This window comes from Rattus rattus, chromosome 14, assembly GCF_011064425.1.
Source record: "Rattus rattus isolate New Zealand chromosome 14, Rrattus_CSIRO_v1, whole genome shotgun sequence".
Lineage (NCBI taxonomy): Eukaryota > Metazoa > Chordata > Mammalia > Rodentia > Muridae > Rattus > Rattus rattus.
This window is the reverse complement of record NC_046167.1, coordinates 79523814-79537729: the sequence shown is the minus strand read 5'-3', so window position 1 is coordinate 79537729 and position 13916 is coordinate 79523814. Positions and strand designations below refer to the sequence as shown.

Sequence of the window (13916 nt, the reverse complement as noted above, 5' to 3'; positions counted from 1 at the left end):
CATATTCAGTGACATTGAACTCAAGTTACATCTGGAACATAGTTCTTTTGTGGGGGGTTTCTAAATTAACTTGTAAATCAGGTACTCACACATCAAAGGGCTGCTGGTTAAATAGATACAGACTAAACAGAAACACATACAACACACTTATATACCATAAGCATTTTAAGAAAAACATTTGCCTAAATAATAAGTAGGTAGAAACGAGCGTGCCACTGTTTGCTTCAGATGTCAACTTGACACACCTGGGAAAAGGGGAATTCAACAAATTTCCAGTCAAAGTTCTCTCTCCCTGGGTAATGCTCAGGAGGCTGGGGCAGGAGGATTGTACATTCAAGGCCTGCGCTGTTACCGCATTAAGACCTGGTTTCCCGTAAAAAGGGGAAGGCTAAGGACAGATCTTAGTGGTGGAGCATTTATGAGAGCCTGGACCCGAAGCTCAGGATTGCGGGGAGTCACGTGGGGGAGCATGGGGCTTGGGGCGGCGTCTTCCCGGCCTCACATCAGTGGACCCCAGAGTTTGATACAAGAGGCGCGTGACTTCACACTCAGACTTCTGACTTACTTTATTCTGATCCCAAACAGTGCGTACTAAGTGGTGTGAGATCATTGCTGACGTCTGCGCTTTCCACGCACTGCCCATGCGCATTGTGGCAAGAAGCGGGGCCTCTGGGGGCTCCAGCTTTGGGGCCTGGTATCTGCAGAGGTCAGATATCCTGGAAAGGGAATGTTGGATGTGAGCTTCCCCGTGCCTGCTGAAAACTGAACACGCCTCTCCTGTCAGAGCCACGAGTGCTCTTAAGCCACCGAGCCATCTCTCCAGCCCTCGCCTGTTTGCTTTTTCCCTGAGAATTTCTTTTTATTTTTAACTGCGTATGTGTGTGGATCCGCCTGTGGGGATGTGCATATCAGTGTGGGTGCCAACGGAGACCAGCAGCCTTGGATATCCTGGCACTGGAGGTTAATGTGACCCTGGTCCTCCTCTGGAGGAATAGTTCCTGCTCCTCTTAACTGCTGAGACATCTGTCGGATGAGACTCAAGTAGAGAAGTTAGGAAAACTTGTTTGAGTGGTGTGTACATGCCTGTGTGTGTTGGAGTGTGTGTGTCTGTGTATGTGTGTGCACACATATGTCTGTGTACATGTGTGCATAGTACATGTGCGTATATGTGTATCTTCCTGCATGCACTCATGTATGTGCACACGTGCGTGTGCGTGTGTACTTGTGTATGTGTTTGTAGGTTGCAGATCCACATATCCTGACTCAAGTCTGCCTGCACGACCTCTGCTTTTCCTACCTTACCTAGAGTGTGGCTTTTCTCTTTCCCATTTGTGGTGCTTCCTGCTCCAGATTTATCACTGTCTTCCCATTGGCAAGAGGACGCTTGTCCAAGCGACGTCTCCACCACATGGGGTACAGTCAGTACCTGGAGGCAGGCTTTCCTGCCCCCTGGGCTGCCCTGGCTTGCTCTCCCAGATCTTCCTCCTCTTCTCTGACGTGAGGGAGGGCCTGTGCTTTGCATGGGGAATGAGGAACTGGCCACATGGGCCAAGAGGAAGCGGGATGACTCTCATCACTCCGTTCTTCCCTGCTGGATCCGTTACAGGTCACCAAGGACCCCCTCCCCTCTTTGTCCCCTTTGCTTTGCCTGTACAGGCCAGTGACTTGGTGAGATCTTTTTTCTTTTCAAAGCCTACAAACCAGGTCGGGGGGATCTCTAACTTCCTCTTTCCCAGTGTCCCTGACACAATCAGGTTTGATAGAAACTCTGAATTCGGTTACTTTAGTTAGAGATGTTTAAGTTGGGTGTTGTGGTGCTTGCCTTTAAGTCTGGCAGGTTGTGTGTGTGTGTGTGTGTGTGTGTGTGTGTGTGTGTGTGTGTGTGTGTTGGGGTGGGTGGGTGGTGTAGGCGGGAGACAGAGGCAGACAGATCTCTGAGTGCAAGGTCAGCCTGGTCTATAGAGCTAGTCCTAAGACAACTAGGCCACACACAGAGAGAAACCTTTGAAGTGTTGTAAAGCTCACAAAACTCTAAAATGATAAAGTTGACAGGTAGGACACTGAAGGAAGCTTGGGGGTTGGGTGGTGTATTGGGTCACAACCCACAGCTCCTGTGGCTTTGCTATTCTCCCAAAGATGGGGAGGTAAGGCTAATGTGTGACGTCACGGATTTGCCCATCTTGGCCCCCTTTGGGCTGTGACGACACCTTCTCGTGGCATAAAGAGCTCACCTCACATCAGCAGGCTGCTCTCTGACCATGCTTCATGGAGAATTCATGCCATTACTTTAGATCCAACTATCCCCAGGCTTGCTGGTTTATTCTAGCATGTTTTTGAGTACACAGAATACGGAAATCCAATTTTAAGTGTTTCACTGGTTTTAGAACTGTGGGACCAGGATCTTGTACTGAGCAGACAGCCCTGAGATACGTCGGGGGCCATGGGTTGCATTGTGTCTGCCTCCCTTGTCTACCCTGTCCATCTCCAGCGTCTCACCCCTCCTACCTTCCCATTCTTCATAAAATACAACATAGAGGGGCTGGAGAGATGGCTCAGTGGTTAAGAGACCTGACTGCACTTCCAGAGGTCCTGAGTTCAAATCCCAGCAACCACATGGAGGCTCACAACCATTTGTAGTAAGATCTGATGCCTTCTGGTATGTCCGAAGATTTACAGTGTACTTATATTTAATAAATAAGTAAATCTTAAAACCCCAGATACAACATAGAAAATAGCTTGGCAGTAACATCCTGTGCTCAGTGCTCTCCCCCTGTCTAGCCTGGGATGGTATCTCAGCATAGTTTGTGCATTGAATAGAAGAATTAAAATATATATAAAATGTATATAAAATGTTCACTTGGCACAGGTGGGAAGTGACTCCCTGATTTCCCCCAGGCAAGGTGAGGGCACCTTCTATGCCAGGAATAGATTTTTGTACACACGAGTGGTACTAATTTGTCACTGTTTGATGACAGTCAAACAGTGGCCTTCTGTTTGTGGCTCTTGGTCTAATGGCTGGCACAGCGTCAGGGCTCGGTAAACGTCTGCTGAATCTGTAGGCCGCACTTTAAGTCAGTCAGCTTTGGCTCTCAGAAGCAAAGTAAAAGAACAAAGGTTTGAGGGCTGGAGAGTGGCTCGGCTAAGAGCAAGAGCGGTTCTCGTAGAGGCCTGCAGTTTTCTTCCTAGCATCCATGTGATGGCCCAGCTTGCCTCCATGTTAAAGTGAAGAGCTGTCTCGTTGTAAGGCCGCAGTAACTTCTTTTTTGTTTGCTGCACAATTCCAGTTGAAGGCACTTTTAACAGTTGCTGGAATTTGACTTGCTCCCTGCTCTATAAAGTTTGACTCACACAACCTTGATTGTATCCTACCCTGATAAGCGTTTCTTCCAAGGAATCTTGAGATATCTTGAGACCTTCTGACAAGAGGATCTGCCTGCTGTGTGCTTCTGTACAATCTACTTGCCAAGTCCTTGTGTCACCGGACTCCTTCGAAAACCCCCCAGCTTGCATTTTTCCCTCTACAAAAAGAGGCTCTCTTAAATCCCGCCTTGGAGAGTCAGTTAAGACACGGACAGTCTTGTGAAAACACTTTCTCCCTCAGCCACAAAGAGAAGCTGGGAGACGCCAGCCATGGAGGGAGCTTCCCCAGACAAGTGCCACTCTTTAATCTGTTTGTCGCAGATTCAAGGCCTACTGGAGCTACAAAGGAAGCCCCTGTCTCAAAGACAAAACCAAAATAAATAAACAAACAAAAAAATCTCTAATTACGAGTGCGTAAGTAGTTTTCATAAACTGCCACATTACAGTTTTGAAAGCTCAACTTCAAATAAAAAAGTCGTGAGACACACAAATGGATGTGATGGCTCGCACTGAGGAAAGGAGCAGTAGTCGGAAATGCCCGGAAGGACTTGATGTCGGGACTTAGTCGGCAAACACGTTATAGTATCTAATTTAAATGTGTTCAGAAGGCTGAAGGAAACCAAGCCTTTAAAAGCCTGGCCTCTCAGCCAGAATATTCTCCAGAGAATACTGAGAGGCAGCTTCAGAGCTCAGCGGGTAGAGCATTTCCTCAGCAGGTTCAAGCCCTGCTCCAGCTCCAGCATCCCATAAAACAGATGTGACTGCCGTGCCAGTAATTCCAGCACAGGGCAGGATTCAGGGACCCGGCTGAGACAGGGGATTCAAGGCCACCCTCAGCTGCATGGCAAATTCAAAGGCAGCTTTGGCTATGTGAGACCCTGTCTCCTCAAAAGGGGAGAAGGAACTATCTAGAAATGTATGGCTGGGGGGCTGGGGATTTAGCTCAGCGGTAGAGCCCTTACCTAGGGGCGCAAGGCCCTGGGTTCGGGTCCCCAGCTCCAAAAAAAAAGAACCAAAAAAAAAAAAAAAAAAAAAAAAAAAAAAAATGTATGGCTGGCCATGATGACACATGCCTTTAGTCTCAGCATTTGGAGGCGGAGGTAGGCGGGTTTTTGAGTTTGAGGCCAGCTTAATGCACATCCTGAATTTCAGACCGGACAGGGTATCACAGTGACACTCTGTTCTGGCTAGATTTATGGTGACTTGGCACAAGCTAGAGTTGCTGGAGAGGAAAGGGCCTCAATTGAGAAAATGCCTCCATAAAAATCAGGCTTTGGTAAGCCTGTAGGACATTTTCTTAATTAGTGATTGATGTGGGAGGGCCCAGCTGTTGTTAGTGGGGACACCCCTGGGCTGGTGGTCCTGGGTTGTATAAGAAAGCAAGCTGAGCAAGTCATGAGGAACAAGCCAGTAAGCAGCACCCCTCCATGGCCTCTGCATCATCTCCTGCTTCCTGACCTGCTTGAGTTCCAGTCCTGACTTCCCTCAGTGATGAACAGTGATGTGGCAGTGTAAGCTGAACAAACCCTTTCCTCCCTGAGTTGCTTCTTGGCCACGATGTTTTATCATAGCAATAGTAACCCTAAGTAAGACACTGTCTTAAAATAAGTTAGAAATAAATACATACAACTTACAAGACAAAGCTAACGTAGTGGCTGGAGGGAAATTCAGAGTGTGTAATTGCTTGTATCACAAGGAAAAATATCTTAAGTCACGGGCTGGAGAGATGGCTCAGCAGTTAAGAGCACTGTCTGCTCTTCCAGAGGATCAGGTTGGACTCCCAGCACCCATGTGGCGGCTCCCACTTCCAGGGGGTCTGACACTCTCTTCTGTCCTCGGAGGACGGCAGGGGAGTACCTGGTGTAGACATACATGCAAGCGTTCACATAAAATAAAAATAAGTCATAAAAAGATCTTTGCTCTGTGACCTAACCTTTCACAGAAAGAAACTAGGAAAAGAACAGGAAACTGAATCGATGGACAAAGGATGCTTAGAAGGGTAAGGGATGGAGTCCGCCGGCGATGCCTTACGCGCTCGAGCACATGCAAGGTCCTGGGTGACACAGAAGCAGAGAAATCCAAGAGCAGAACAAAGACAGAAGAGAGAAGCTAGAGCAATAGAGTACATCAGCGAAACCAAACAGCGGCATTTTCAGAAGAACAAACTGGGCAACCGTTTGTCTGACAAAGAAAAATGGAAAGAAAAAAAAAGAGGTACCTAGACTTAGAAATCCAAGTGTAGGCGTCAGCAGAACATAGAAACATTGTGCCAAGGGAAGAGGTGACCAATGGCGTTGACGTGGACACTCTGCCCCATGTTCTCTGCTTAGGGCCTAATCCCTGAGGATCAGGAGGCTCTTCTCTGAAGTAATCACTTTAGGAGTGTTTGAACCGAGGACTAAGCCCGAGAGCTCCTCCTGAGGGCATCACGGATGTGATTCTGGTTTTAGTCCAGTGGACTCTTTCTCTCCAGACGTAAGTTGGCAAAGGCACACTCAGGCCCATTTTAGGAAACAGTAGGCACTTAATAAAAACCTTTCTTTACCAAAACAAACAAATAACCGGACAGGAAGATGAGAGAGGATAAGTTGACATATTATAGCGGCAGGGAACTGGGGAAGGGGGTGCCGGGTTTGGATATGATCAAGAGACATTATGTGTATGTATGAAAAAGATTGAATAAAGATATTAATAAACTGTCCCTTAGTGGAAGTCATTGGGCAGAGGCAGGAGGATCCCTGAGTTCTAAGGCTAGCCTGGTCTACAAACTAAGTTCCAGAAGGACAGCCAGGGCTACAGAGGGAAACCCCTATCTGGAAAAACAAAGAAACAGACAAACACACAAACAAACCCAAACCCAAAACAAACAACAAAAGCAAGTCACGTCCTGCATTTTCTGCATTTTAAATCGTGTGTGGAAAGTCGAAAGGCAGTTCCAGTCAGGCTCCTGAGCTTTGAGAACCCCCCTGAGTAGCCTGCCCTGACTCCTTACGGTGATGGCCCTCCTCCCTGATCTTTGGGATTCCACCCGACCATGAACTCATGCACACCTGCTTTCCTGCAGCCCTCGTCCCTGACAGGACTTCTCCTGTGACCTCTCCAGTGCGATCCCTGCCAAGCAGGCTTTCTAAACCTGCCTGGCTGGGTCCACAGCCCATTCATTGAGTCACTCAGCTGTGCTGTATGTGCAGACTCAAGGTGAATTTCCCGACTGGTCCTGCTCCAAGCCTTGCCTAAGTGGGTCCCACCCAACTGACTTTTTGTTTGTGTTTTGTCATTGTCTGTGGTGCTGGGCCTGGAACTGGGGCCCTTGTGTGTGTGTGTCAGGCAAGCCTTCAATCAATGAACCATACAGAGGGCAGTCCACGTAGCCCAGGCTGGCCTCAGACTGTGCTTCTCCTGCCTCAGCCTCTGAGCGCAGGGACTATGAACAGGCACAGTCACACATGACTTAGCCGACTTCAGAGCAACTGTAGGGTCTGAGGGTCACCTGGGTAGGACAGAGGACAACTTGCCAGGGTCCCTTTACTTCTCTCATGGCTGAAACTCAGTCACCAGGCTTGGCAGGAGCCATCTTGTCTGCACTCTCTGCTGTTAGGGTTAGATCTTTCAACTCACAAAGGGAGGCTGTTTATGCTGGCACCTGGCTTTTGTACCTCTTGCTAACCGCTGGCCTACACTGTCTAGGTCTGTGGAGAGAGGACATTTTTCACCACAACAAAACTGCCTGACAACCAACAACGATAACAATAATGACAACAACAAACCCCACAACAGCCCAAACCCTGGTCAGTGATAATTGTAGAACTGTATTACTCCACACTCACCAGACTGGCCAAACTCACAAAGCCACCGAGAACTGGTGAGGCCATGGAGGGAAAACAAGAACTCACGCCCTTCTGATGGGTCTAAATGGGCATGAACACGTAGGAAGCCAGTTTGGCATTATTAGTGGACGTCAAAAGTATCTGGGCTTGGCGGGGTGCTTGTTCAGCATGCATGATGTTCTGCTTTTGACCCCTAGGATGCTTAATTCAGGCATTGTGGCCTACACCCCTCTCATCCCAGCATCCTCAAATACATGGAGAGTAGGGAGCTAGCCTGGGCTACATGAGATCCTGACTCAAAACAAAACAAAACAAAACAAAACAAAACAAAAAAAAACCATAAACCAAAGAACAAAACAAAACAAAACACCAAGGCAGCAACCAAAAAAAGCATAGCTCTATTTCGGTGCCCCAGAGATTCCACTGCTAAGCATGACCTAGAGCAAACTGTTTCTGGTGTTCTGGGAAGGTGTTACGAGTGTGCCCGATTCTACAGCAGTTTTAGAAGCTCCAAGAAAATCCCCCAACCTGACAACGCCACGTCCGTTTGCATTAATGTGTACGGGACAGAAACTTTACGTTAATGCAACCGCAGGGGACTGGAGAGTCGTCCATAACATCACAGTGAAATCTTAGAACCGCTATGGAGGCCAGCAGGAAGCCTTCGTCTTCATTCTGCCTAATTCTGTGTGTTTAAAGACAGACAAGGGTGCGCCTTGTGCTTCTGGCTCTAAGGTTTAAAAGCAGCACAGATGGTGTGTGGTATTCATAGCTGGAGGTTAAGGATACAGCGCGTGGGGCAGGGTTAGCCAAGGATAACAGCATGGTAGGGTTCGCCTGCAATCGGCTGTGTGGAGCTGGGCCACGAGGATTGTGGTGTCTGGTCCTTCCCACTTCTCTGCGTTTTGACTTTTGGTTGACTGTGGCTCTCTCCTGCCTGACTCTGCTTGGCTCTCTCGGTGGGTGGCGCTCTCTGCTCCCTTCTTCCAATCCTCTATCTTCCTCGTTCTTTAAGCCTCACTGGTGGACCTACCCCTTGATGGAGATGCTTGGAATCCCAACCAACAGGCCTCAAGCAGAGCTCACTCCTTGCCATGCGACAGCCTTTCTCTTGGAGGCCCTTGCTAAACAAGAGGAGTGTCTTCCAAGCTGAAACTTTCCATGGCGGAAATATATTCACATGTTGGGTTTTCTCAACAACCTTGCCATAGGCAGCATTCTGATCCAATCTAGCAGAGGAAAACCAGAAGTGCAGAGGGAGAACATCTCTTACCCCTCCCTGTCCCCACCCCAACCCTTCTTCACTCTGGAGCAAGCAGTTCATTCCGTGTCTCCACACACACTCATCCTTCAACAGGGTCACAAGAAGCATCTGTAACAATCTGCCCGTAGACTTCCTCTTACGCACGTTAGCTCATGCGGGCCACATTGTGGGGTGCCACCAGCCTCCTCCATGCCCTGCACGCCTGCCCCACCTCCACTGCAGACTCCAATTCCTCTCTTAGGCCCTTTAACCTGTAGAGCCTGTTGCCGCTCTTGCTCTGCCAACCCCTTCTCCTCTCAGCAGGCAGCCCCGCCTGAAGCCTCACTTCCCCAGTGCGTTCAGCTCCGACTTGGCGCTGGCCAGCGTTTTCTGTTGTATCTTCCTGTGATTGCCCTGCTCTGCTTCTTGAGGGCAAAAGCTATGACTGTCTCCTTGAACTGGCTTTCCTTCCCTCTTAGGGCGGACCATAGTAAGGGGGGCACCTGTGATTCTACCCAATAAATACGGGTCTACAAAACCCTGGTAAACAAGCTTCAGAAAGAGCAGCTCGAACTGTTTGTCAGGATGGCATCTGTGCTTAAGACATCGAAGAAAAAGCAACCTCTGCCCTTCTGCTCTTCCTAACGAAGCCCACAGGTTTCCCTCCCATGGTGCACTCAGAGAAGAGGTGTCAGCAGAGATGGTTCCAAGACAAGTCCTCACAAATAAACTTCGAGACAACGACCCTTAACTCCCACCAACTCTCCGACTAGTTCTCATCACTTTGCATTAATTTACTGGGACCCTAAAGCCCCAGCCCCTAGTCTTTTCTGGTTGCTTCTCCACATACACGTAAATGGTACTGTGCACACTACACATAAATGGTACTGCACACTACACATAAATGGTACTGCACACTACACACAAATGGTACTGCACACTACACATAAATGGTACTGTGCACACTACACGTAAATGGTACTGTGCACACTACACACAAATGGTACTGTGCACACTACACATAAATGGTACTGCACACTACACACAAATGGTACTGTGCACACTACACACAAATGGTACTGCACACTACACACAAATGGTACTGTGCACACTACACACAAATGGTACTGTGCACACTACACATAAATGGTACTGCACACATGCCCTGGAGTTCACTCCTGTGGACACGTTGCCTCTTTTTTGTGAGACACCACGCCTGTGAAATTTAAAACGCTAGTAGAGATTACACACTCCCTTGCCCCCTTCCCGTCATCCTGTCTTTTATTGGTTTAACTTGCAGGCTCCCTTATACCTATAAGCTGTGGGATGGGCGCTGCTGTGAATAAAGACCAGTCATGGTGGAGACCAGGCTCTACAGGCACCGTTGCTCGCCACTTTTTGTACTATTATTTAAAGATTATGTTCTGCCCATTAAGTGCCCAGGAAACCCAGGGTGGCTGAGACTTCCCTATCGTTTCAAAGTTCTCATGTTGCATGCCCAATAAGGAGCAGCTCAAATCCAGGTTCCTGGCAGGCGGGGTACAGCTCAGGGACCCGCCTCCCTCACGGGCCACCTGTGGCACCCAGCCCCGATACATACGATACTAGGTGTATTAATCACTCCGCAGTCTTGGCTCAGAATACGCTTTGCATAGATTGGACGTCCTGGGCAGGATTCTGGGCTACATTCCACCGGGGTTTCTGCAGCCTCCACCGGGGTGAGAGGTTGGTGGGGGGGAGGCTGGGGTGCCTGCCCTTCCCTTGCCCAGGTTTTGGGGAGGAACTCGAGGGTAGATCCTGAAACGCTCTGTGAGTCCAGGGACAAGAACGGGGGAGGAAGGCAGTTTGTTTCCGGAGTTAAGGAGGGAAGTCCAGATCGAGACTAGACTTTGAAAGAGACATTTCAGGTTTACCAACCCACATGAGTCCAACTCGGAAAAAAAAGAATGGGCTTAAAGCGTACCCATAAAAGAATTAACATTCTTGCTGCAGCTCAGAGAGCCCACGGCTCTATTTACTCAGCTTGCCAGATGTGAAGACAGCAGGCTGCTTGGTCCCCTTTCAGCCCTGCTCACCTGGAAGGCTTCGTTGAGGCGGCCCTGGTCGCTGGGGGCTGTTGGCCTCAGCTCCAGGCTCATCTTGCTCTTACTGGGCTCCGAATTCTTTCCAGGGTCTGCGTCTGACCTGGACATCCTCTGCCTGAGAGAGAGCAAGCACCACCTCCGCTCTGTCAGAGGGCCACCTGCTGCTGCCTCAGTTTGGAAACCTTTCCAATAACCTTTTAAATGACTTGGGCTGGAACCTGGTTGGGGTGGGGCAGGCGGGGCGGGCAGGAGGGCGGGGTGAGGCCTCTTTCTGAGCACGTCCACCCCCTTCCTCTTTCCAGGGATGCCAGCATAGATAGATTTCTCCTCACAAACGGGAACCGCCACCGGTTTCTCTGTAGTCCTTTGCAAAATCGCCCGCTTCCTGTGGATGGCGTTGGGGGCTAGGCAGGTGTTACTGCATCTGTGCCTGACGTGGGGAAGGTACAATGTGCACGACTTTGTATCCTGCCTGGAGAAACTTGAGATATGGGAGAGACAATAAAAGGATGAGAATCAGGTGCAGGTCTGGCCCCTGCTTCACCCCGAGGATCCCCAAACCCCAAGAACAAACGGAATTGCAGAGATGGGCCAGCCGCATGCGCAGAAGGAGACTGTTCGCTCCTTAAGTATACTTACTAGTGTTTTAAATGGACCACTCACTGTATAGCTCCTTCTTCATCCTTGCCCCGTTCTCCTTCTCCTCTTTCTTCCTCCTCATCGCTGTTATCAGGTAGCTTCTCATTAGTGAAGAACTAGAATTATAAAATTCAACCCCGGGAGACAGTAGACATAAAAGTAGGAGAAACCCTCTTCCTACAGGCCGAATCTGGGTGATGGTTTCATGAATGGTTGCTAAAGTGACCTTTGTGTTTTGCCGATTTTTCAATAAAGCTGTGGCTTTAATTTTCACCACCCGACCCCGGATAACACTGACAGACTCATGCGAGCCTGTCGTGCCGGTTCTAATATGGCTTTCCCTGTCTCAAGTCACCGAACTACAACGGAGGAATTAAATCCAACCCGCTGACCGTTTTTTTAAATATGGCTTAAGGGCTAAGAGTGTGTTTTAGGTTGTTGAATGAATTAAAAAATAATTAAAGGGGAAAATAGTTTATTTTTTTAAAAAAAAATTAAGTCAATGTTTTAAGAGCAGAATACAAAAGTAACGGGCTTTACTTTTGCCGTGGCGTCTTCATATGTATGTGTCCGAGGGCATTCCACTTGGTTCCCCTCCCCCACAGCCTCGTTGCCCCTCCCCCTTCCAGCTGAAAGTCACATGAAATTCTGATTTTAAGCGGGGTGTGGCAATGGTGCTCTCAGAGGTGGCTGCTACCAGCTTGAGGCCAGCATGGTCTAGAGAGTGAGTGGGTCTCTGCTAGGCCAGGGCCAGCAATAAGACTCTATCTTAGAAAAAAAAATCAGATCAGTAATCAAGTCTGAGGACCCAAGTCTGGTGTTGGGGAGGGTGGAAGGAGAGAGCCAACCCCTCACGTTTGGCACTGTAGCTCTAGGAGGCCCCCTACCTCCCCGGCCAAACACACACATATGTAATAATGAAGTCTTTTTAAAATGTCAAATTCTAGTGTCGGGGATGGTTCGACTGGTACACAAGCATGCCCGGCTGCTTATGCATTGCTCCTGGTTGCTTTACTGAAATTGCAGGAACTTGACTGACAGCTGACATTCTCGTAGGCATCAGTAAACGCTGCCGTCCTGGAGCTAAGTCACACACCGTGCTTCAACCCCCAGCCTGGGGCAGTAAGCCGGTGTGTTTTCTCCCCACTGGCTGAAGACACAGTACGTGAGTGGTTTTGAGCCCTACGGCTGAAGAGGCCGTTACAAGTTTGATTATAGGATATGGTGTGCTGGATAGGGTGGGGTAGACCTCAGAGAGAGGAGAGAGAATCATGGGTTCAAGATCAAACTAGGGGGGTGCTGGACAGACAGCTTAGTGGTTAGGAGCACTGGCTGCTCTTCCGGAGGTCCCGAGTTCAATTCCCAGCCACCACATGGTGGCTCACAACCATCTGTAATGAGATCTGGTGTCCTCTATTGGTGGATCTGAAGACAGTGTATGTATATACATAAAATAAATAAATATTTTAAAACAAAAGGATCAAACTAGGCTGTGCACCCAGACCCATCTTACCCCTCCGCACCCCCACACGAAGATACACACAGTATTGCTTTTCCCATCTCCAACCTCACCATGAAAACTTGATACCCCAGGCAGCTGCACATATAACTTTGACCCTAAGATACCCCAAAATGGTCACGCCCAGACTACAGACTGATCTCCTGTGCAACCTGCAGCCTATGGAGACAAAACTCTCAGAACCAATGGGAACCCAGCTTGTTTTGAAACACCAGAGTTGACGGGAATTACGGGTCTCTCAGAGACAATGGCGGTGCCTTTGCTATGAGCTCCGCATGGCTCATTGTTCTCGCTCTGGAAACAAGTCATGTAGCCAGAAAAAGAGATGAAAATTCTTTCCAGTTTCCCAGGACTGGATTTTATATCATCTGGAGTGATTTCAAGTCCTGGTTTGTTAGAAGTAGCTGTGTCTCCTAACTCCTCTGGGCTGTTTTCATCTTGGAGTCCCCAAATCTCACTTTTCTTTGTTTGTTTTTTCGACACAGAGTTTCTCTGTGTAGTCCTGGCTGTCCCACAACTTACTATGTAGATCAGGCTGGCCTCCAACTCAGAGATCTGCCTGTCTCTGTGTTGGGACTCAGGGTGCACATACACCACCCCACCCTCCCCAGCAAACCCAATCTTAATTTTAAATGTTAAATGCACCGTGGAGAAACCAAGTCAATGGGCTTTTTGCTCAACAGATAACTACACTTTTTGCCTCAGACGGCTGAGAGACTCCCTGTGTGTCCACTGAAACCAATGATTGCCGGAAGTACAAGAACAAAGTTAATAAAACACACTCTTCCCCCTGCCGTATGCTTGCCATTCCGTGACCGGGTCGCTCTGTACGACAGCATTTCGAAAGGGAGAAGACGTAAGTCAAGGCTGCTGCGTGCGACCTGTGTGCCGTGATGAGCAGGGGTATCAGGTGCCGCGCTGGTGTTCTCTCTGCCTCTGCCGCTGTCTGGAGACTGCTCACGCGTCACACATGATCGTCTGTGCGCTTGCAAGATAAAATAGCATTACTACCGACGCTGTCGGTATTAACACTAGAGTAAAGTGTACCAGGTGTGCTGGTATATAACTGTGATCCCCACATCCGAGAGGCTAACATGGGAGGACGGTGAGTTCTGAAATTAAACTGGGATGCACAGTCAAAAACATAAAAGTAATCCTGCATGGCTTATAAATCACTAAACCCAAGAAAACAGTTGACCTACGTTATTTCTTTCTTTAAGAATTATTCATTTATTTTATGTCTA

General features: G+C 48.7%; 1 protein-coding gene across 1 annotated transcript in view; it reads right to left on the bottom strand.

Annotated features, from left to right (window-relative positions):
• Positions 1-10622, bottom strand: part of Slc28a3 (solute carrier family 28 member 3) — a 49536-nt gene extending 38914 nt beyond the window's left edge. Inside the window, exon 1 of the mRNA XM_032884905.1 lies at positions 10506-10622. Coding sequence (XP_032740796.1) covers positions 10506-10622 — 117 coding nt within the window. The remainder of the gene's footprint in view (positions 1-10505) is intronic.
• Between the last annotated feature and the right edge of the window lie 3294 nt (positions 10623-13916).